This window comes from Acomys russatus, chromosome 26, assembly GCF_903995435.1.
Source record: "Acomys russatus chromosome 26, mAcoRus1.1, whole genome shotgun sequence".
NCBI lineage: Eukaryota > Metazoa > Chordata > Mammalia > Rodentia > Muridae > Acomys > Acomys russatus.
Window position 1 is genome coordinate 20,734,657 of NC_067162.1, and position 23,978 is coordinate 20,758,634.

Consider the following 23,978-nt stretch of genomic DNA (forward strand, 5'->3'; position numbering starts at 1 on the left):
TATACTTTTGACTTTAACTTTTATAGTAAAAATAAGAATCCACATTGACTTTCCATGTGAGCATTCTGACTCTAAAAGGATATAAGCTAAGCTCTTTTTCTGTAGCAGTGTGTCACTTAGTACTTTTGTAAAATGAGTAAAATTTGGTGTGTTTGGCTAGAATAATCATTCTATGTGTATGGTCCACTTTAATGTAACTGCTGTCATCCGGTTATTGTTGCTTTGGTCTTCTGAGATCAAAGGCCCTCTGAGGCCAGCTCTGTAAATGCCACCTCTCTGCAGTTACCTTCCCCGTCCGGCTTCTTTTCTAATCAGGACTGCTCACTGCAGGCAGATGCTGAAAACCCTTGGCAGGTTTGCTGGTCAGCCTGCCCGGTTGAAAAAAGGAACGTGAGCTGGGTGTGATGGCGCACTCCTGTAGTTTCAGCATCCGGAAGCAGAGGCTGGCAGCTTAATGTGAGTTTGAAACCGGCCTGGTCTACAAAGTGAGTCCAGGACAACCAAGGCTACAGAGAAACCTGTCTTTTTAAAAAAAAAAAAAAAAAAGTGGACAAATACAAAAATAAAACACTGTAGGCATTGAGGAGGGCAGGGTGCTGAAGGGACAGGAGAGATGGCTCAGTGATTAAGAGCACTTACTATTCTTTTTTTTTTTTTTTTTAATTTTTAAAAATAGTTTTATTTTATGTGCATTGGTATGTGTCAGATCCCTTGGAACTGCGGTTACAACAGTTGTGAGCTGCCATGTGGATGCTGGGGATTGGACCCAGGTCTTCTGGAAGGGCAGTCAGTACTCTTAACCACTGAGCCATGCTATTCTTGCAAAGAACCCTGGTTTGGTTCCCAGCACCCACATGGCAGCTCACACAAACTCCAGCTTTAGAGCATCCAGTGCCCTCTTCTGGCTTCCTCAGGTACCCATATGGTGCATATATACATGTGGGAAAACATATCATATACATGAAACAAAAAAAATCCCCAGAAGGTAGGCAGATTTAAGAACAGATTTTTGTTTAGTTTGGTTTTTTGGTGTTTTTGTTGTTGTTGGTTTTTGGTTTGGTTTTTTTGGGGGGGGGGGCAGTTCGAGACAGGGTTTCTCTGTGTAGCCTTGGCTGTCCTGGACTCGCTTTGTAGACCAGGCTGGCCTTAAACTCACAGCGATCTGCCTGCCTCTGCCTCCCGAGTGCTGGAATTAAAGGCGTGTGCTTCTATGGCCAGTGGCAAGAACAGTTTAATATTCTATGCAGGCTTGCTGATTTTGTGTCTTGGTCCAAACTTAGATGCTAGATGCTTCCTCTGATGATGCTGGGTCTAGCCCATTCTATCTCATCGTTGGGAGACTGCCTTCTCTACCTGAGCAGCAGAACCTAGAATCTCTCCCCTAAATAGGCAGTGTTGGGCTATGAGATACCTGACAGGACAGTGAGCTCTCTGGCTTGCTAGGATTTACACCTCCAAATGGGCTGCTCCTGTTTAAATGCAAGCTCTCCTTGGGGCTTCACCCTGGAACAGGGAGACTTCCTTACCCAAACTCCAGTGCTGAAGAGCAGAGTGGATACTATGAATATTGACAGTAACTGTGACAAGTGTGAGGTGGAACCAAGAGCCAGGCTTGATCCCCTCAAGTAATGGTAACAAAGCTCCAAGTAATGGTTTTAATTTCATCTTAATTACTGCTGTTTTTTCTTAAAGGACCAGAACAGCAAAACATCTAAGCCCGTGAATGTTAACACCTTTCCAAATAGACACTTTGATTTTTATTTTAATTGTAAAAAATAATTCCAAACAAGAGTTACCACCAACCCCATGACAACTCACCAGGCAAGGCCCTGCTTCCCTCTGTCCCTCCTCAAAGTCCCTAGTGCCTAATCAACAGCCTGGGGGAAGCACCCTGCACTGACGCCAGCTTTCCCAAAGGGAGAGTTCCACATGGGGGAGGGAACACGGCAAGGCCTGCCACCATTGGAAACTGTTTGGAACCAACTGGAACAGTCCACCCTGAAATCCCAACTCTTCCTAGAAAAGCCTAAGGGTGACACATTGGCTTGGGGCAGGGGAGGGGATGATGGGACCAGAACAGCCTGTGGGCTTGCTCAGCTTCTCGTGGGACAAAAATAAAACTGTGGTCTTGTTAGGTTTATACTATGGGAGGTCGGAGGCTAAAGGTCAGTTAGTACATTTAGTGCTGGTGAGAAGGGTGGCCCAGCCTGGGCTACTGAAGTCCTCCGATGACCAGGCAGAGCCACGAGAGCCCACATCCCCCGTCACCTTCTGCTGAATAAGGGAGATGGGGCGGAGTCTCCACTGCTGGCTCTTGGCAGTCCACCAGTGCCAGCTTGGGCCTGATCCTCGGGAGTGCTGGAGAGCTTGAGTCCAGTAAGACTGGGGACCCCCGTGCTAAGACCCAGCTGCAGCTTTAGACCACAGCATGGCTAGCTTAAGAGTAGCCCCCAGCCATCTGACTCGTGGCCGCATTGCTGCCCACTCCTCGCCAGGCCTGGAAGCTGAAGAAAGCGCTCACTCCATAGGCGATCATCACCAGACAAGCAAAAAACTGGCAGGGGAGACGAGAAAAGGCCAAGGAGGGCAGTCAGAGCAAGGAAACCACGTGGGACAGTGAAGCAGACCTCAGATGGACTTGAGGATAACAGCTTGATCACCCCACCCCCTGCTTTGAGTTAATCAGAACCACTTGTAGCCACATATACCACACAGCAGGCATTACATTCTAAGGGTCAGGAGCAACAGAACCACACAGGCCAGACGTGTCAGATGGTGCCAGGCCAACCATGGCTGTCCCAGCTGCTCACTGTAATAGGAGTGACCATGGGGTAACTTTACAACCTAACAGGGACTTAGTATCCATGAGTAACATTCAGGGCTGGGGATGCAGCTCAGAGGAAGCGTGGGTGCCTAGCCTCACAGGCCCTGTGGTTCCAGGCCCAGAATTGAAAACAAATGAACAAAAACAATCAGTAATATTACTCAAAGCTCCCAGAAGCTTTCTGAACTAGTTTATATTCTGTATGCCAATGTGTGTTTTCAGAGGCTTAGATCTCAGTTCCCAAGTGGGAGTCTACTAATTTTAAAACCACACCCACTAGGAAGAGGGAAGACGCCAAGGGCTGCCCATGCATGGACATGACCACAACTTCAGTTTCCTTGTCTGAAAAAGAACCCATAGGCTCTGCCTCTCTAGAGCAAAGTGTATACAGGGCCTTGTGGATAGAGTGTGAACGGCCATTTGACACAGCCCAAGTTTTGGACTTTTGTAAGAGAATACAAGTTTTTTTTTTTTAAATGCAGCTAGAATATCTGCAGTGATTAACAGCCAGGCCAAGGTGACATGTGAACCAAAATGAGTGTGGCACAGCAGAGGCCTATGGTGAACCCCAAAAGCTTGGGTTCTGTTGGGTTCTGCTAAGCCCCACTGAGCATCTAGGCAGTGACTAAGACAGGGGCCTGTGAATACACAGAGGCCTAGGCTGGATGGACCCCCTGTAGAAGGCTGCGGGAACATACTTACAGAGGCTGCCGAGCGCTGGTTATATGGACGTGAGCCCCTCAGGGATGTCAGGTCAACTGCTGCTGCGCAGGAGATAAAGGCAGTAACATAGAGAACCGTGGCGGTGACAAAAAAGACCATTAACTGTAGGAGAAAGGAAGAGAGGGCATAAAACATCCAACGGGAACATCACCACCACCCTTGAAGCTGAGTCAGGAAGCCCTGGCAGGAAGGCCTGAAGTGTTTGGGGCAGGACAGTGCCAGCCTACCAGGCAACATGCCACTCACCTCTAACCAGCTAAAAAAAAAAAAAATGCAGGCCACTCTGTATTGTCCTATGACCACATCAGCACATGGCCTTGTGTACAGCCTCAGACACACACCCCTACCCCATCCCCACTGGGAGAAATCTATGCCTACCTTGGCATTATCCTAAACTCAAGGGCAAATACCATGGCCAGGACCTTAGGAATCTGTATAAGACACCAAGAAGACTGACCGTGACACTTCAGCAGGCAGCTGGGTCTGTTCCATACCTCCCGTGGCTGGCTCTTGTCTCCAAACTGATGCCCTTCAATCATTCATTGCGCTATAAATTTTTCTTTAATTGCTAATGCTTAAATGTTAGATTTCACTGGGCTGGAGAGATGACTCAGAGGTTAAGAGCCCTAGCTACTCTTCCAAAGGTCCTGAGTTCAATTCCCAGCAACCACATGTAGCTCACAACCATCTATAATGAGATCTGGTCCCCTCTTGTGTGCAGTCATACATGCAGACATAACACTATATATATAATCTTTTTTTAAAATTAGATTTCACATGAAAACTTGAAGATTTCATTATTTATATATATACATATATGTGTATGTGTGTGTATATATATTTTTTTAAATGTCCAAAGCAGCCAGGCAGTGGTGGCGCATGCCTTTAATCCCAGCACTTAGGAGGCAGAGGCAGGCAGATCTCTGTGAGTTCGAAGCCAACTTGGTCTACAAAGTTAGTCCAGGACAGCCAAGGATACAAAGAGAAACCCTGTCTCAAAAAACCAAAAACCAAAAAATAAAAATGTCTAAGCCTTCTGGGCATGGTGGTACACACCTGTAATCCCAGTACTCTTAAGAGTCAGAGGCAGAAAGATGACAAATTTTAGGCCAACCTGATCAATATAGTCAGATACTGTCTCAAAACACCAAACCGGACAGCGGTGGGACACACATTTAACCTCAGCACTTGGGAAGCAGAAGCAGGCAGAACTCTGAGTTTGAAGCAAGCATGAAGTTTGAAGCAAGAGTGAGTTCCAGGACAGCCAGGGCTACAGAGAAACCCTGTCTCAAATAAACCAAACACCCTCAAAGGTGGGGATAACAGCTTACAGGAGGCAGCATGTCCAGATGCGGAGGCAGAAGACCATGAATTGCAGGTCAACTTGGCCAACACATCAAAACTGTCTCAAAAAAGAAATAGCCAATCTCAGGGCTGGGCATGTATCTCAGTGGTAGAGCATTTGTCCTGGATGTGTGAGGCCATGGGCTTGATCCCCAGCAACACTAAAACAACAGACAAAATACCTCAAGGCTTGGGAACAATGGGCCGAATCCCCATCAAGACTGAAGCTGGACAGAGGCAGCTCCTCGGGACCGAGTACATGTTAGGTTTCTGGAACCTTCCTGGCCCAGTTCACTGGTCCATCTGGCCTGGCCCTTTGAGGAGTTGGCAGTCTCCGTTCCAGAGCTGAAAAGGATCATCATCACCCAGCTCCCCTCCCAGCTCAGCCCAGCAGCACCAGAAACAGCACCCCACTGGCCTCTTTCACTGAAAGCTGTGCTGGAACCCTCTCCTTGCCTCAGACACAAGGGTCTCCCGCCCTGCAGGATTCTTTGCAAGGGGACCAGGGATATTCAGAAGGGGGCTAGACCCAGCTGCCGCCACCTCAATCCCAAATCGTGTCCCCAAGTACAGTGACCACTGCACACCCTGCCGGGTTCTGGCCAATGAAACAAGTTTCTAACAAACCCATTCTGTGTCAGCATGACTCACGTTTCCTCTGATTAAACAAGCATTGAATTGTAAACAATTGCTGCCTAGTCCCAGCCTCGCTTGTCTTACAATCATGTGCCTCTGTGCTCACTAAAAGGCTCAGACCCAGCTGCATGCGTTTTCCGGGTCCCACAAAAACTCCAGCCATTTTCTGTGTCTGGCCAGGGTGCCTTCCTCTTGTCAGAGGAGCCTGACATGAGACAAACCTGGGGCACCCATTCTCTCCAGAGCTGCAGGGCCTCCTGGAGGCAGCTGGTATCCATGGTAGACTCCAGCTAGCACCGACAAACTCAGACCTCCTAGCTCAAATTCTTTTTGTTGTTGTTTTTCCGAGACAGGGTTTCTGTGTAGCCTTGGCTGTCCCGGGCTCACTTTGTAGACCAAGCTGGCCTCGAACTCACAGAGATCCACTTGCCTCTGCCTCCCCAAGTGCTGGGACTAAAGGCATGAGCCACCACGCCAGGCTCTAGCTCAAATTCTGGCCACCCTCAAGAAGGAACAATTTCCCAAGATCCCACAGGGCATCTGCGGGACAGTTAACAGTCCCTCCATGCTTGTCCCTTCCCAGAACAAAGTCAAAGACCCATCATTAATACACCTTCCTACCCCAGCTCTTCAAGTAGCTAAAGGAGCAGGAGGATCTCTACCAACCCACCCTCCATTTCACAAGACGTCCTGTGATAGTCATTCACAGACAAGAGGCTCAGCCTGGAGCCTCACAGTTGCCCCGCCTCAGACTCACCACCAACGGCCAGGGCACCATGTACAATTTCATGTGCAGCTGAAACAGGTAGATGACGAAGAAGACGATTGTCACCAGCCAGAGGAAGACAGCAACGAACATGACCCAGCCATAGGCAGGATACAGATGGTATGGGGTATCAGCAATCAACGCCCATACCAGCAGCCCCAGCACCTATGGAAAAATAGGAGGAGTCTTTCGGAGCCCCACAGTTCCAGCTGGAGGCCCAGGTCTTGCTAACTCAAAAATCTTGGGCTACCAAGATGGCTAAGAGGGTAAAATGCTAGCCACAAGCCTGACAACCCGAGTTTGATACTTGAAACTCAAGTAAAAGTATAAGGAGAAAACTGACTACCAAAAGTTGTCCTTTGACTTCTGTGTGTATACTGTAGCAATGTGCCATGCCCATACTCACGATTTTGGAGGGAAAAAAAAAGCTTTTTAAAAGAAACCTTGGGGCTGGGTGGTGGCGGCGCACGCCTTTAATCCCAGCACTTGGGAGGCAGAGACAGGCGGATTGCTGTGAGTTCGAGGCCAACCTGGTCTACAAAGCGAGTCCAGGACAGTCAAGGCTACAACAGAGAAACTCTGTCTCGAAAAACCATAAATAAATAAATAAATAAATAAGTAAATAAAAAGAAAAAAAGAAAAAAAAACCTTGACTTGGCTCCTTCTGTGTTGAAGATCTTGCCTGGTCACTCTTTCCCCTCTTCAGTCCCCACTGTGTTGTGTGACACAAGGCCTTTCTTCATGTCCCCACACACTTCCACCCAAGGTGGGAGGGAGCCTCAACTTGGTTACAATTGCATAGAAAAACCCAATGCAACCCAACCCAACCAACCAAAAAAAAAAAAAAAAAGCCCTGCTGGAAACCAGGCATGGGGGCCGACACTGTAATCCCAACACTGGAGGAAAAAAAGCAAGAGACTTATGAGTTCAAGGCCAACATCTGCCTAGTGAGTTCTAGGCCAGCCTGGGCCATGAAAACTCCTGTCTAAAAAAAGTGTGTGCATGCTTCGAGATGCCTCAGCAGGTAACAGGATTTATTGCCCAAGCTTAACCTGACACCTTGAAATCATTCTCCAGCACCCACAGTGGAAGGAAGAACCCACTCCCAAATGTTGTCCTCTGGGGTCTGGTGAGATAGTTCATTGGCTAAATTTGCCTGTTGCCAAGTTGGACAGCATAAGATACACCCCAGCTTCCATATTCACACACACACACACACACTAGTGATAAGTTAAAATTTTTATTTTTTAGTTTTTCGAGACAGGGTTTCTCTGTGTAACAGCTCTGGCTGTCCTGGAACTCGTTCTGTAGTCCAGGCTGGCCTTGAACTCAGAGAGATCTACCACCTGCCTCTGGCAATGCCAAGTGCTGGGATTAAAGGCGTTCACCACCACCTCCCAATTTTCGAGACAGGGTTTCTCTGTGTAGCCTTGGCTGTCCTGGACTTGCTTTGTAGACCAGGCTGGCCTCGAACTCACAGCAATCCACCTGCCTCTGCCTCCCAGAGTGCTAGGATTAAAGGCATGGGTCACCACACCCAGTGAAGCTAAATTTTTAAAACTTGGGGGAAGAGTGTGGAAGGGGGGTGGGGAGAGGCAGAAACAGGGAGATCTCTGTGAGATCAAGGCTACACAAAGAAACCCTGTCTCAAAAAACCAAAACACCAAACAAGCAAACCAAATGGGATGGGGAGGGGGCGCTGTTTTGTTCATTTTATTTTTGAGACAGGATCTCATTATGTAGCCCTGACTGGCCTGGAACTCACAGATATCCACCTGCCTCTACCTCTGCTTCTTGAATGCTGGGATTAAAGGTGTGCGCACCACCATGCCTGGTTTTAAATACAATTTTAGATGAAAAGAAAGGCCTGCGATGGCTCGGGGGACCTACAACAGAGCCTGATGACCTGTGTGGTTCCTCGGATGCACATCGTAGAGAGAGAGCCAATGTCTCACGTTGTCATCTGATACAACCACGTGCACATCAGAGTGTTTGTGTGCACACATAATGAATAAGTGTAATAAAGATTGGAGTCTCCTACAGGCCCTTCTGCACTCCCGTGAGCCATTGGACCTTTGGGAGAAAAAAAACAAACAAAAACATGTTCCTAGAACCACGTCTGTACAAATGGGAACAGTCTATGTGTGCTTTTCTTGGCTCAACAAAGGCTGTCTCCAGGGCTCTGAGCCTGTCGCTCCTCCATCTTCACTGCCCCTAATACCCAGTTGTCACTCCTACAGGTGTTACCCTCCTGTCTCGCAGAGGAATGCCAAGGGACTGTCTGTTGCACTGTGCCCGAGTGGCAGGATGGCCAGACATCCCAAAATCCCTGACTTCATATGTTGAAAACTAACAGCATGGACTTTGTTTAAAATCTGCTTCCTGTTCCACCTGCACGACCCGCCCTGTGCTTCCTGACCTCATTTGTAATGGTGCAGGGACCACACCCAGCTCAAAGCCTGTTGAGTTAAGCTCACTTTTATACATGGGAGCAATGGTCGGCTGCCACATGTGATTTCTCTCCCTGGAGTCCCACACACAGACTCCTTGCAGGGGCACCACCCAAGGAGCCTAGGGGAGGCCTTAGGGAAGCACAACCCCTGCAGCTGTCCTAAGCCTCCCCAACCCTTTCTTTGCTGGCCGAGGATCTCTAGGTTGGGGGACACCCACCCTTCTCTTGTCTGGAACCCTGCCACCATGGGTGTAGAAGTCTGCTGTGGCTCTGCAGAAAGCCTCCATTGCTGACGAAGACACAGGAGGATTTGTTCCTCCCTCTGCCTGCACATCGCGGAAGCCTGTGGCCCCAGCCCAAGGGGGAGACCACTTTCAGCCAGATTTTAGGAGCAGAGCTGGCTTGGAAAACAAGTCCCCATCCCCAGGCTGCCCACTCTGCTAACAGGCCACTTGCAAGTTCCCAGGCACCTAAAAGAGAGGTTCTCACCAGTAGATTCATGACCCAGAGATGGAGTTCTGCCACTCACCTTCTCCCAAACCATCCCAAAGACCACAGGAAATTTTGTTTTTGGTTTTTTTGTTTGTTTGGTTTTGGGGTTTTTTTTTGTTTTTTTTTTTTTCCGAGACAGGGTTTCTCTGTGTAGCCTTGGCTGTCCTAGACTCACTTTGTAGACCAAGCTGGCCTCGAACTCACAGTGATCCTCCTGCCTCTGCCTCCCGAGGGCTGGGATTAAAGGCGTGCGCCACCACGCCCGGCTTGGTTTTTGTTTTGTTTTGGTTTCTTTTTGTTTGAAATATGAAGCAGGCTAAGGACAAGGACAGCCTGAGGCTGAGCAGGCCCAGGAGCTCAGCAACGGCACGGCTAAAGCAGGCTCCGTGCCTGTTCTCTCCAGCCAGGGTGAGGCCCCTGACACCCTATGTCACATAGCACCCTTCTGTCTGTTCTTGTCTCTGACTCTCACAAGCACGCCTAGGGGTTGGCCCATATGCCTACTTTACAGTGAAGAAGATGGGACAGTGTAGCGGGGCCTTACACACACACACACACACACACACACACACACACACACTCAGGACAAGATATCTTGGGTAAGTTTCACACTCACTTTTTTCCCTGCCATCCCTCCTTCCCTCCCTCTTCCTTTCTCTTTCTTGGCCAGGTCTCCTTAGTCCAGACCAGCCTTGCACTCACACTTCTGCCTCTCATATCATACTGACATTACAAGCATGTGACATCATACCTAGACTCCACACACCTTTTACTCCCCACCCAAGCCACAAAACCCCAGAGCACCAGAAGAGGTCATTTCTGTCAGGAGAACGAAGACTCTTTGGATTAACATCCTATGCAGCTTTTTGGGTGAGAAGTGGGACAGCGGGTCTCCTAGGGACTCTCAGCTCTTCTGTGAAGTAGGTTCCAGCCCCCCCCCCCACCCTGCCATTGCCACCAGGTACTCAGTGGACGTTCCCTGTCCTTTATCACCAATTTCCCCTATAACCCTCTTTCTAGGTTGTCTTGCCAAGTTCCCACAAGTTCTCAGGAGCCATACCCTGTAGGTAAAAGGTGACTGAGCCTAGAACCTGGCTCTGCCTTGCCAGAGCTGTGAGGAAGGAATTGCTGCAGAATAGATAAAGCAAAATGTGTCAGCACCCTCCAAGGGCAGGGCTGTAGGAACATAGGTGTCCCCACCCTGTCCCACTCCACTCCTGCTTTCCAGCTCAGTAAACACATAATAGAGATAAAGCAGCAGGTAAGTGGAGGAATTTGTGTCCCTTTGAGCTGTCCCACCTGGCCCAAAGCCCGGTTTCTGCCCTAGAACAAGGAAGGTTCATTCCTTTAACAGAACCCAACAAACTGGTTTCTCCTGGTCCCTAAGCCATCAGCCTGGGTATTTTGCTTACCCCTTGATTGACCTGGATGGTCCTGCCAGGGAGGTTCCAGAAGCTGCAGGACCCCCTGGGACTCACCTGGTGAAGATGCCACCCTAGCTGCAGTGCCAGGAGCCTTGACGCAGCCTGGGGGCCCACTCTTCAGTGGTAGCAAAAGGGGAACAGAGAATGAAGCCAAAGTCCCTGATTCTGCAGCCTGATCCTGTGACACCTTCCAGAACTCTGAGTCCAGAACATGTTTCACAGGACTCACACATCCCTCCTGCGTGACTTGTCCCCGGGTACCTTTCCTCACAACCCTCCTGGTGTGCTTCAGACCCAGGAAAAACAGTTCCAGGTTCTTCCAGCACTCCTCCGTCCCTGTCTGCTTGCAGGACATGGCTGACATACCCTGCCGTCTACCTTGAACTTTCCAGGGCAGAGTTTTTTCTTCCCCTTCATCATATAATCTGGACATTTTGTTGCCTTCCCCACCCCTCCCTCTCTCCTTTCTCCCTTGCATGGCAGCCAAAAGCTGCTTCCAATGAACCTACATTTAAATACTTTAACCTGCCTTACATGAAAAGCAATCCAACATCCTCATTGTTTTTCAATTATAGGAAAAGGGAGGAATGTTAGCGTACCTGCCCCAAGTCTGCCTAGCAACCTATGACATCATCACCTGCCCACCACTAGGTGTGCCAGCAGCCCAGGATATAAAAAGGGCAAACCCACCTCACCTCCTTTTCTCCCCAACCCCTCCCCCATCTCTTATTTGTTTGTTTTGGTTTTTCAAGACAAGGTTTCTCTGTGTAGCCTTGGCTGTCCTGGACTCGCATTGTAGACCAGGCTGGCCTCGAACTCACAGCAATCCGCCTGCCTCTGCTTCTCATTCTCTCTCCTTCCTCCCCTCCCTTGGGGCGCCCCTCCCCCTTTCCCACTCTCCCTCACTCCTACAGTATCTCCCTTGCTCCCACAGTAAACTCCATATCGTATCTGTTGCCTGGTATCTTATTTTTCATATTTATTAATGTAGTAGCACTTCTGTATCAGGGCACCCCACATCAGCAAGTTGGGCCAGATCAAAAGCATAAACTGGCCAGGCACTCCAGCATCAGGAGGCAGAGGTAGGCAGATCTCTGTGTGTTCGAGGCCAGCCTGGTCTTCAAAGAGAGTCCAGACCAGCCAAGGCTACACAGAGAAACCCTGTCTTGAACAAAAACAAAACAAAACAAAGCAAAGCAAAGCATAAACTTTTCTGCTCACAGGGTGGATGCTGTGAGAACAAATTCAGGTGAGGAGGGCTACTAGAAGGAGGAACAATTGTGGATATAGGGCGGGGGAAGCTCTCACTGCTGACATGTGATAAGGATGAAGGAAGTGAAGGAGGGAACACAGCGAAGCATGTGAACTCCAGCAGAGGGTGGATATGAAGTTGAGAGTTGTTCTTTCAAGGTCTGTAGAAACTTGTGTATTTTGATAGGGATTGCATTGAATTTGTAGAGTGCTTTTGGGAAGATGGCCACTTTTACAATGTTGATCCTCCCCATCCACAAGCATGGGAGATCTTTCCATCTTCTGATATCTTCTTCAATTTCTTTCTTTAGAGACTTTTTTTGTTTGTTTGTTTGTTTGTTTTTTGTCATACAAGTCTTTCACTTGCTTGGTTAGAGTCACGCCAAGATACTTTGCAATGCTACCACCTCTGGCATTCTGGGTAGCCTTGACCCGTGTCCATCCACGCCCTACTTTCTAAGACTCTCAGACCCACGTAGATTCACCATACGGCCTTAGGAGGCTCACTTAGCGTTTCTGGACTATGTCCTCATCTGCAGCGCATGAAGGAAGTTTGTATGTTTTTAAATTGGGTGAGAAGTTCAGGGACATAGTTGGGTTACCTACCCTACAGGCGTGTCTATGTCCTTAGAGACTGGGGAGGAGGGTGCGGTTACGTGGTTTAGTTAAAACTTTGGGGCTGGGCGAGGGCTGAGCTAAGGGTTGCTGGGTGAAGCCATGCTATGCAAGGACTCTGTCCAGAGCCACTCCCATTCAGAGCTGCTAAGTCCTGGACAGGGTGTTAGATGTTTGTCTTTGTCTTTTTTTTTTTTTTTTTTTAAGGTTTTTTCGAGACAGGGTTTCTCTGTGTAACTGACGTGGCTGTCTTAGATTTGCTTTGTAGACCAGGCTGGACTTGAATTCACAGACATCCACCTGTCTCGGCCTCCTGAGGGCTAGGATTAAAGGCAAATGCCACCACACCAGGCTTAGATGTTTGCCTTTTATTTTTGTGATATCTTCAGTGTCTAAATGTTAGTAATTTAAGCCAAATGTTTTAGAAAGAGTGATGGTGGACACAGACCACTGAGACAAAGAACGGGGTGAGGGGTGGGGGGAACACCTGAAGGTGAATCATGGTGCCAAGTCTTTCACAGCCCTCAGTGACTGCTCCCCACTACGATACCAGGAAATTGAGGCCCAGGATGGCTACATGACCTTTCCTGGGGTTTCCCCCTCACTCAGGGCACAGCTAGGCAGCTGAGGACACTCAGAACTTGGCCTAGCCCAGCCTCCACCCCTATCCTGCCCGTTCTCCCTACACTGAAAGGGACTTTATGGGAACAAAAAAAAAAAAAAAAATCACCCATTGTCTCACGAGAGACAAAGGGGCAAGAGACAGAGGCTCCAGGCGCCTGGGTTGGCCACACCACCACCACCACACACCACTCCTCCCACTCTCTGTGCCAAAGTGTAATATCGAGATCGCTCAGTGTAATACTGAGCTCACCCAGATCGCGAGACCCTCCAAAAGACCACCGGGACTCGATACCGATGCAACATACACAGGGTCCTGTATTGCGGGCTCAGAGCTTCGGATCACAGTCCTTCCTGACACAGCAGGATAGGAGAGTGACCTGGAGCTTCAAGGGCAATGGGCTTATAAAGGGAAGTGGGGGTTGTGGGTCCAAGGAATGTTGACCTTCAGGGAGGTTGGGTGGAGACTGTGTGTGATGGGGAAGTCTTTTTTATGTTGGGCGCTAATTGTACGTAATCGCTCCAGCGTAGTTTCTGGGGACTGCTGGCAGGGGACAAGTTCTCATACAGATCATCATTAATTGCAGAATATACATTACATATAGAATATGGCATTAATTTTGCCCTTACAAAAGGAAGGCTGGGGAGGCACCTTGGAATTCTTGCACAGGACACGAAGCGTCCCAGAACACTGGAGCCATCGTGTCCAGATCCTTGGGAAGTCCCAGAGCCACCCAACTGTCCCATTCTCTATCTGAAACAGGCACACAACGAACTACACTGAGTCACTCAGCCAGTGCACACTCTCCCAGGGCCAGTTCTGTGCCAAGCTGTTCCAGGTTCATGGAAGGGAGCTGGGCCTAGGGTGCAGGAGTCCACCTGGACCTTAATCAGCACCAGTATTCCAAATGCAGCTTACACTGTGCTATTTGCAAGTCCCAGGTCTCAGAAGAGAGTGTTTAAATCCCAGAGGTACAAGAGTTCACACACACACACACACACACACACACACACACACACACACACACACACACACTGATGGCTGAGCCATGTGGACCTGAAGTATCTTCAACCACATGGTTGTCCCCAGTATTTTAGAAAAAGCATCCAGCCATGCTGGTGGCACTTGGGAGGTAGAGGCAGGAGGGTTGCCACAAACCTGGAGCCAGCCTGGACTACACAAGATCCTGTCCTGTCTCCATTCCCTCCCTCTACAGCAGACTCCGCGGGCCTCGATCCTGTCACTGGCAGACATGTGAGGCATGTGGCGGTTCTGTGACTCCCATTCTGCTTTCCATTCCCAGCAAATGGCCACGTGCCCAAAAGTGGTCCAAAGGCTTACAGCACCCAGTCTATGCTGCACCCCTCCTTCTTCCCTAGGGGGTCCCCATGATGTCTACCTGGGTCTTCCTCAACTCTAGGATCCCTCCAGCCGTGAAGAACATCTCGGGAAGTTCTCATTCTGCTTGAGAAGTCCCCCGCAGAGCTCTCGTACTCACTGCTCCAGCCGTAGTCTGGCATCTAGCTGGGCCATCTTCTCTCTGAGCAGCCCACCCTTCTCCCAAGAGAAGCATCTGCCCCCATTTCACAGAAGGGAAACCGACTCTTTTAGAAGATGAGCATCTAACATAAGGACATTCATAGGAAGGGTGATGGACAGACCAGGGGTACACTTCCTTTCCCTTAGTACTGATCGAACTCCTAGGAGGTGGGGACATTGTCCTGGAAACTAATGCTTGGAAGAATTGTCACTGTCTGGGAATGCCAGAGCGGGGAGCTATCACAGCCTGTGAATTTCTCAGCCCTGTAAAGCCTACAGATCTGGCTGGAGAGGCAGAGCGTGGCCTTCCTGAGCATATCTCTCCCATCTCCACTCCCAGGAGGGGCCGGTACCCACCCCCACCTCAGCAGATGGAGAACAGAGTTTCATCTGGTGTCAGACGTCATCCAGCCCACAGTCAACGCTGAGCTGAAGAGTAGGTCCCACCTGACCTTTGGCCTCATCCTCACTTGGAGACCCTCCTGTGCCGCCCTGCCTCTCCTCCCTGAGCAAACAGGAGAAGGGCACCCTGGCCAAACTGCCCAGCAGCAAAAGCCAGAGCCCTGTTCTGTCAGAATCAGGGCTGGTTCTCGCTGTCAAGGTAAACAGCCTCCGCCTAGGTTCACAGCAACCATGAAGAGACTGGTGGACATAGTCCAGTCACCACAGCCAGATACATATGCCTTTGCAAATGTGGACTGGTCCCTTCCTGAAATAGAGGTTATTTTCTGCTTACAGATGACTAGGAAAAACTCCCAGGGTACCCAGTGAGTAGTCCTGAATTCACTCACTGCTGTGTGACCCAGGAAAAGTGCCTTTCCCTTTCTGGGACTGAAAGGCATCCACACCCCTCAAAGCTTTGGACTTAGTCACAAACTATGTGCAATTCCCTACTTCCCAACACTTTTATTTACTTGGAACGATTTTTGTTTGTTTGTTTGTTTGTTTGTTTCTTGTGATAGCCTTGACTGTCCTGGACTTTGTAGATGGGGCTGGCTGGCCTCGAACTCACAGACATCGGCCTGCCTCTGCCTACCAAGTGCTGAGATTAAAGGCATGCAACCACCACCCAGCTTTTTAAAAAATAATTTATTTAATTTTACTTTATGTGCATTGGTGTGAGGGTGTCAGAGCACCTGGAATTGGAGTTACAGACAGCTGTGAGCTGCCATATGGGTGCTGGGAATTGAACCTGGGTCCTTTAGAAGAACAGACATTGCTTTTAACCACTGAGCTATCTCTCCAGTCCCTTGGAAAGAATTCTTACTGGTTATTCAGCGTTATTTTTGGTTTTTAGAGGCAGGGTCCCATCACTTACCCAAGATGGCTGGTATGCCCTATGCATCCCAGGCTGACCTTGAACTTACAAGTCTGTCTTAGCCTCCTGACAGCTGGGACAACAGGCATGTGCCAGCATGCTCCACTTGGTACATAATTTTGAAATAAGTACTAACGGCTAGCAAGGTAGCTCTGAGTAAAGGTGCATGGCACCTACTCTGATGGCCTGAGTCCCATACCGGAGACCCAGATGGTAAAAAGAGAACCACCTCCCACAAGTTGTCCTCTGACCTCCACATATGCTGTGGTGCCTACATACACTTACACATTTGTGTAAAAAAGAAAAATTCTACTAATAAAAAGTAGATACAATGTAATAATAAAATGAAATAAGTACCAGGCTGGCCTCCAACTCACAGCAATCTGCCTGCCTCTGCCTCCCAAGTGCTGGGATCAAAGTCATATGCCACCATGCCTGGGCCCCCCCCCCTTTTTTTTTAATCTTATTTTTATTTTTTTGGTTTTTCGAGGCAGGGTTTCTCTGTGCAGCCTTGCCTGTCCTGGACTCACTTTGTAGAGCAGCCTGGCCTTAAACTCACAGTGACCCACCTGCCTCTGCCTCCCGAGTGCTGGGTCACAGGCGTGCGCCACCACGCCCAGCTTGAGACATTTTCTTTTTAAAGTTCATGCTCACTCCTAGGAGGTCAGAGACAAGAGTAACTACACTACAAGCCAGTCATCTCTGTTTATCAGATTGGGGTGCATCCAAAAGTATGTCATATCACCAGCCAGGATGGCTGTAAAAGCAGGTGCCTACTGGGGATAGGGCACAGGGGTGACCTCCGTGGAGGTCACTTGGCGATCCTCCTCCCTATCCCAAGTGCAGCAGGGTGTGGTAGCACAGGCCTGTCTTAGCTATTTGAGAGGATGAAGCAAGGGGATTGTAAAATCAGGTCCAGTCTAGGGTAGCTTAGGCAACTTAGGGACAATCTCAAGATTGAAAAAAGTAAAAAGAGGGCTAGGAGTAACTGTGTTAAAATTAAACATAATAAGGCCAGGCATGGTGGCGCACGCCTGTGATCCCAGCACTCAAGGAGGCAGAGGCAGGTGGATCGCTGTGAGTTCAAGGCCAGTCTGCTCTACAAAGTGAGTCCAGGACAGCCAAGGCTACACAGAAAAAGCCTGTCTCAAAAACAGAAAACAAAAACAAAAACAAAAAACCACACACACACACAAAAACAAACAAATTAAACACAACAAAAACATAATAATGTGAAAACTGCATCTGAACAGTTAAATCTCTACCTTCAGCAGCCTAAAGCAGGAATGGGGCGGGGTGCAAACACACAGCATTTGCCCTCTGACCCCGATCACCAACTTTCAGAAACATGTCACACAGCAGTGGCATATGCAGAATTACTCATGGCAGAGAGCATAAAATAGCAAGGGAATGGAAATTTAGCTCCACAGCAGCTAAAGAGGCAGGGTGTACAAAACCCACTCAGACATACCATAAAGCCACTGCTGGCCTTCTAAAATTACACTTTTAGACATCTTATGGTGGGTGTACATGTGCATATGCATCGGCAATTACATACCACGGTGCCCATATGGAAGTTACATACCACGGTGCCCATATGGAGGTCAGAGGGCAAGTTGCCAGAGTTGGTTCTGGTCTTCTACCACATGGGCCATTCAGCTTGGTAGCGCAGCCATCTCACCCCACCCCCTGAGACCATCAAAAAAAAAAAAAAAAAACCTTAAGATTTATTTATTATTTATACAGTATTCTGCCCACATGTGTGCCTGCCCACCATAAGAAAGCACCAGATCTCATTACAGGTGGTTGTGAGCCACCATGTAGTTCCTGGAAATTGAACTTGGGACCTTTGAAAGAGCAGACGGTGTTCTTAACCTCTAAGCTATCTCTCCAGCACCCCCATCAATGTTTTTTAAAGGCATAAAAGGACTGAAAATGCTCTAAAGTAGCTGCCCTCATAGGGAGAGGAGCTGGATCCAAGGACAGCTTTAGCACTGTCTGCACATTTACATATTTATTTTTTGAGCTTGCCTTGGGTTTTCTCTGTCTTCTGAATGCTGGGGTACACACAGACACACACACACACCATACCTGGCTAAGATTTTTTGGTTGGTTTTGGTTTCGGTTTTTCCAGATAAGGTTTCTCTATATAACCCTAACTGTCCTGGAACCTGATTTGTGTGTGTATGTTGGAGTGTGTGTGGGGGGTGGGGGGGGGGTGTTTGGAGACAGGGTGTCTCTGTGTAGCCTTGGCTGTCCTTTGTAGACCAGGCTGGCCTTGAATTCACAGCAAACTGCCTGCCTCTGCCTCTCAAGTGCTGGAACTAAAGGCGTGTGCCACCATGCCTGGCCTGGAACCGGCTTTGTAGAGCAGGCTAGCCTGGAACTCAAAATCTTCTTGCTTTTGGGTTTTGTTTGTTTGTTTGTTTTTCGAGACAGGGTCTCTCTGTGTAGCCTTGGCTGTCCTGGACTCACTTTGTAGACCAGGCTGGCCTCGAATCCACAGTGATCCGCCTGCCTCTGCGTCCTGAGTGCTGGGATTAAAGGCGTGCGCCACGACGCCCAGCTTTGCTTTGGTTTTTTAAAAGAGAATATATCTATATACTCACTAGGTAATTACAAATAAATTCCCAAAGCTATCACACTCTTACCAACCAGTGAGTGGGGATAAAACCATGCAGGGCATTCATGGGCTCAGACTGGTGCTAGGAAAACCCAGTCCCACCCACCGCTGCTCACATCTGCTCAGCAACACACAGGCCCTTCTTGGAAGTCAGAGCTCTTTAGGGCCTTGTCCTGTCCTTCCATGGAGGGAAGCCAGCCTGCTTACTGGGACTAACATAGAGCCAGAATCATCAGGAAGAGCATCCTCATGTCCCCAAGAGCAAACGTTCAAGTTTGCCTAAGAGCCCTAGGATCTTAGGGCCCAATGAATCCTACTTTGGTTCCAACATGTACCAGGCTAAGCTTGGCAGGGACGACCTCCCTACCAAACACCATTTTACAGACAAGGGTATAAGAATGAGGTACAAGGCAGGCGGTGGTGACGCACACCTTTAATCCCAGCACTTGGGAGGCACAGGCAGATCTTCATGAGTTCAAGGCCAGCCTGGTCTACAAAGCGAGTCCAGGACAGCCAAGGCTATACAGAGAAACCCTGTCTCTGGCGGGCGGGGGTGGAGGTGGGGTGGGAAGAGGAGACAATAAAAATAAAAAGACAAATAAATAAATAGAAAGAATGAGGTATAAGGAGGCAGTGAATCAAGAACTTCCCTAGGAGCCCAAGTTGAAAGAAGCAAAACCTGGATTCGAACCTAAACCTTTGCCTTCAGGCCTACAATCAATCAGTGTTCTCAAAGATACTCTGGAGGACTATGAAGGCAGAGGAGGCCTCTAATCTGTTTACCTAAAAACAGAACTGTGTGGCTGCCCCCAATCTGAAGAGGAAGGTGCAGTGCCAACACCCTCATTCCCTCAAGGCATCCATCACGTAGCCCTCACATCCTGAGCATCAGGGCTTAATCCGCTGTCTCTCCTAAATCCCTTTTATTTCTCACCTCCCCTTACTATTTAGCTCAGGCCGGCCTCAAACTCATGATCCTTCTGCTTCAGCCTGCCACCCACAGAAGCGAAGGAGTTAAATGCCTATGTGCCACGGCACCCTGCTAGAACCTTCTTCTAACACCCCATTCACAGAAGAGATCACCTCTGCCCAGGAAGCCTTCCCCATGTGACTTTGCTCAAGTGCCTCTGAGCTTATCAGTACGGCACAGGTAAGATCATCCTTTGCCCCAAAGCTGGGGAGGAAAGTGTTAAAAGTGGCAAAAAAGATGGGCACTTCAGCTGGGCAGTGGTTGGTGCCTACATTTAATCCCAGCACTCAGAAAGCAGAGGCAGGAGAGTCTCTGTGAGTTTGCAGCCAAGCCTGGCCTACAGAGCAAGTTCCAGGACATCCAGGGCTACACAGAGAAACTGTTTCAAAAAACAAAACAAAACAAAGAAAATAAAAAGGATGGACATTTCACCCCACATTCTTCAGTTTTTCTTTCTTTTTTTTTTTTCCTTTGGTTTTTCCAGTCAAGGTTGCTCTGTGTAAGAGCCCTACCTGTCCTGGAACTCTCTCTGTAGATCAGGCTTGGCCTCAAACTCAGAGATCCAGAGAAGCTCAGAATTTGAACCATGCAGGCTTCCTGCTAGGCAGTGTCTCTTGCCTCTCGCAAGTCAGTTCCTCTCTCCAAACCTCTGAAACAGGGTTTCTTTGTGTAACAGTCCTGCCTGTCCTGGACTCACTTTTGTTGACCAGGCTGGCCTCGAACTCACAGCAATCTGCCTGCCTCTGCCTCCCTAGTGCTGGGACTAAAGGCGTGCGCCACCATGCCCAGCTCACACTAACTCTTCTGATTTAATGATTAATAGCACCATCTGATATTCTTCCTGGAGCTAGACCGGGATGGGCAGGGTTGTGGAGCAGTAAAGACCATCAGATTTCTGTGGACTCAGACAGGTTCTGCAAGCGAAACACCAGGCTAGATGAAGACCAATGTTTTGCTCAAGAAGCTAGGCCCTTCCTACCCACCCATCTCGCCATCGATGCAGGACCCTCTCTACTCTGGGATACAGAACAGCCTGCCTGGTCAGCAAGGAGCTCCATCTTCTCAGTTACTGATTCCCCCAGGCAGCTGTCCCTGATCCCCAGGGGCAGGCACTAGGCACAGAGCCTCTCCCACATCCTCCAAAACGCCACACTTCACTCACACTTCAAGAGCAAACCTATATAGTAATGAAGAGTAGGGGCCAGAGAAGTGAGGAAAACTGCTCCCAGGAAGTGAGTTATTTTCTCCTCTGATAAGAGGAGACTATCTTAGTCAAACCTAGCTAAGGTGGTGATCGCCTTTGATCCCAGCACTGAGTTCAAGGTCAGCCTGACCTATAGTGAGTTCCAGGAGAGCCAAGGCTACCTAGAGAGACCCTGTCTAAAAGAAACAAAAGACACTGAGCCAAAAAGTCTAGACAAGCCTCCAGTGTGCTTTCGTTGGCTTCCCAGTGGGTATGGTGCCGGTCTGTGCCCCTCCCCCATCTTGGCCCCAGTGGAGTAGTAGGTTGCCACAGAAACATCTTAGGAAGTTGCTGAGGCAGACTGGTACAGTCTCCAAGTGAGGTCTGTAGAACGAATATTGGGAAGGTGCTAGGGAGTAAAAAGGAACCTATCGCTTCACACCCTGATGTGTTCATGCTCTGAAACCTCTCAAGGCCACCAACCCAACCAAGACCCCAGTTCTGATCCTAGAAGGTACAAGATGCTGGGCTCCTGGCCAGACCAGTGATGCTTCAACTCCTGCTCAGCCTATGTGCTATTTTATCCACCTCCACTTAATTCAGCCATCAACCATCATTCCCTGCACTACGGGAACATCATCCCATCCTAGTGAAAGCTCAGCCCCAAAGCTATCCTTCTTAGTTCCTCCCAGGCCAGGTCAAAGCTGACCCTCAGGAGTGAGGTTCAAAGAGCCCAGATGGAAACCCCTGGTGTGTCAGTACCAGAGAGTAAGCCCACCACTTGGGAAGATCTAGTTCAAGGTTAGCCTGGGCTACACAAGAAATTTGAAGCCAGCTTCCGCTACAGAAAGGATTCAAGACTAGCCTATATGCGACCCTGTCTCAAAAAAATAAATAAATAAATCAAATAAACAAAACAAAACAAACAAACCAATCACCAAGAGCCCAACACATCCTGGGTTGATAATGTCTACCGATGCAGATTTAAATTGGTCCCAGAAGAGGGCACCGTGCTACCCCTCCCCCATCTCATCAAAACCAAACAATATCCAAAAAACACTCCCGGAGAAGACTTAAAAATGCAAATTTCTTGCTGCATTTCCAGAGATTCAAAGAGCAATTTCAAAATTTTTTCCGGGGGTGGGGCCCAAGAATCTGAATTTTAAACAAACCCAGGCAGGAGATGGGGGGTAGGGCTCACGAAGGAACACCAGAAATCCCGGAAACCAAGGCAGCAGGCCCCAGATGGAGGTGGCCGCTCCCCTGGAGGGCAGGAAAGACTTAAGTCTCAGCAGAGGGTCTCCTCGATTCCACCGCCCTGCCCTGTCAGCCAGACTAGATGTGCTCACTGGAGAGATGGCAACGGAGAGGGATTTAGGACCATCTCCAGTGCCACCCTATACCTCTACCAGTGGACTTGGTTAGTGGAGACCGCTCCCCAAGGGCATCCATAGACCTCCAGATGCTCACTGGAGGGTACTGTGAAAAGACAGCTGACACCTCAGGATGCACCCAGTGACAGGGGGCAAAACTTAGGTCCTCAGCTGGGGCCTGCGCAGAAATCTGGGGATCGCAGGCACGTGGCTTCTGGCCTCCCACGAATCTCCACAGTCCAAGGCAGAAGATTCGACCCGGGGACCCTGAGCAAGTGGCCTGGAGGGAGCCTCCGCGCGCTTCAGGGCCACAGATGCGCTCTCCTGCCTTGTTCAGGACGGCTGCAGGGCGGCCGTACCGAGTGTCTGTAGCCAAGCGAAGACGCGGACAGTGGACTTTGCCCGGTGGAGAAAGCTAGGGCACGGTCCCAGAGGGAAGGGGGCAGGGCAGAAGGAAAAGGACAGACTAGCGGACAGTTGTGCGCGGCGATCTCAAAAGCGATGTCGCCGCAGGAACAGCCTGGGTGGAGTATGGGGTCCCCTCCACATGAAACATGTTGTGTTCGCAAGAATGCTACACGGGCGTCCGGAAGTACGAGGTTCCAGGCGATCTCGGGAGCGTGCGTCCCGAGGGTCCCCAGAGAGTCCCCCATCCAGTCCCCAAGCTACCCTGCTCACCAGCTGCAGTAGCGCGAGCACTCCGAGGGCGGAGCGCACGAAGCCTAGGTCCGGTCGCAGCGCAGATACAGATGCGCCCACGCCTTGCGCGGGGCTGCTGGTCCTCGTGCTCACTTTCGACGGGAACTCGGCCATGGCGATCGCGAGCCTACGACGCTCGGGCCGCGCTCCCGGCGCTGCTCCGGGGCTGCGACTGCGGCTCCCGCTGCTGGCTAGGAGCGGGAACCCTGGGCAGAACCAACAGGTGCGCTCCGCCCCGCCCCGCTCCGCCCGAGGCACCACCCCTCTCTGAGGCCCCGCCCCTTAACCCTCTGTTCTCCCGGCTGCTCTAGATAGCCATCTTGAAGTGTCCGTAGACCGATCTAGCCACGTGACCTTGTTTTCTCTCCCAAGTCCCTAGGGTCCTTTGTCCTTGGGTGGGTGGGTCTCTGTGAAGAACCATCCGGAAGAGCTTTACCCAGACTAGGGGGAAGTAGTGGAGGATTGTCTTTTCTAGACTGCAGGCGGGTTCCTTTCTAAACAGAAAATGTGCAAACCAGGCGAGATGACACACATCTGTAGTGGAGGAGAGGGGATCATGGAAAATTCAAGGCTGGCCTGGCTGTATAATGAATCTCAGCCTTGTCTGGGCTGCAGGGTGAGATACCTACAGGGTGTCTCAAAGCAAACTGACCGACTAACTAACACTGTACCCAAGGCGGGCTGAGAGCCGTGTGACTGTAATCCCAGCACTGAGAGATCTGGAGGATCAACTGAGAATCATTTTGGGCTGCATAGTAAATTCCTGCTTAGCCTGGGATACATGAGACCTTGTCCACAAAACAACCAAAACCCCAAACCAAAACAAACCAACAAAAAGCCTAGTCGAGTGTCACACACTAATCCCAGATATTAGGGAGCTAAAAATACAAAAAGGATTGGAGATGGAGCTACATGGCGGCATGGTTTTCTGGTGTGGCAGTGGAGGCACAGGTCCCTGGGGTCGAGCCCCAGCACTGCATGTAGTAACTGACTCTCTAAAACGACTGAAAACTGGCTCCTTCTCGGTCCTGGGGCGTGTGCAGGCTCTCACTTTGAAGAACTGTGAGAATACAAAAAGCCCTGTGGAAGCCAGGCATGGTGGCACACGCCTTTAATCCCAGCTC

At 49.6% G+C, this 23,978-nt stretch overlaps 2 protein-coding genes across 2 annotated transcripts in view; one reads left to right on the forward strand and one right to left on the reverse strand.

Moving 5' to 3' along the window:
- The window catches only part of Cx3cl1 (C-X3-C motif chemokine ligand 1), a 170,688-nt gene that overhangs the window by 68,769 nt on the left and 77,941 nt on the right, over positions 1-23,978 (forward strand). The gene's annotated exons all lie outside the window — the stretch shown is intronic.
- On the reverse strand, positions 1,747-23,067 carry Pllp (plasmolipin). The gene is made up of 4 exons (XM_051168795.1): positions 22,834-23,067; positions 6,285-6,458; positions 3,527-3,649; positions 1,747-2,554 (listed from the first exon to the last, which is right to left on the reverse strand). The coding sequence occupies exons 1-4, from the start codon at positions 22,966-22,968 to the stop codon at positions 2,438-2,440; spliced, it is 549 nt and encodes a 182-aa protein (XP_051024752.1). The 5' UTR covers positions 22,969-23,067; the 3' UTR covers positions 1,747-2,437.

Bases quoted from the DNA above. Each gene is read 5' to 3' on its own strand.
- Pllp (XM_051168795.1), bottom strand. From the start codon at position 22,968: ATGGCCGAGTTCCCGTCGAAAGTGAGCACGAGGACCAGCAGCCCCGCG. The intron at 3,650-6,284 runs GTGAGTCTGAGG...TTTCTCCTACAG, and splicing joins TGGTGCCCTGGCCGTTGGTG to TTAATGGTCTTTTTTGTCAC. The intron at 2,555-3,526 runs GTAAGTATGTTC...CTCCCCTGCCAG, and splicing joins ACCAGCGCTCGGCAGCCTCT to TTTTTTGCTTGTCTGGTGAT.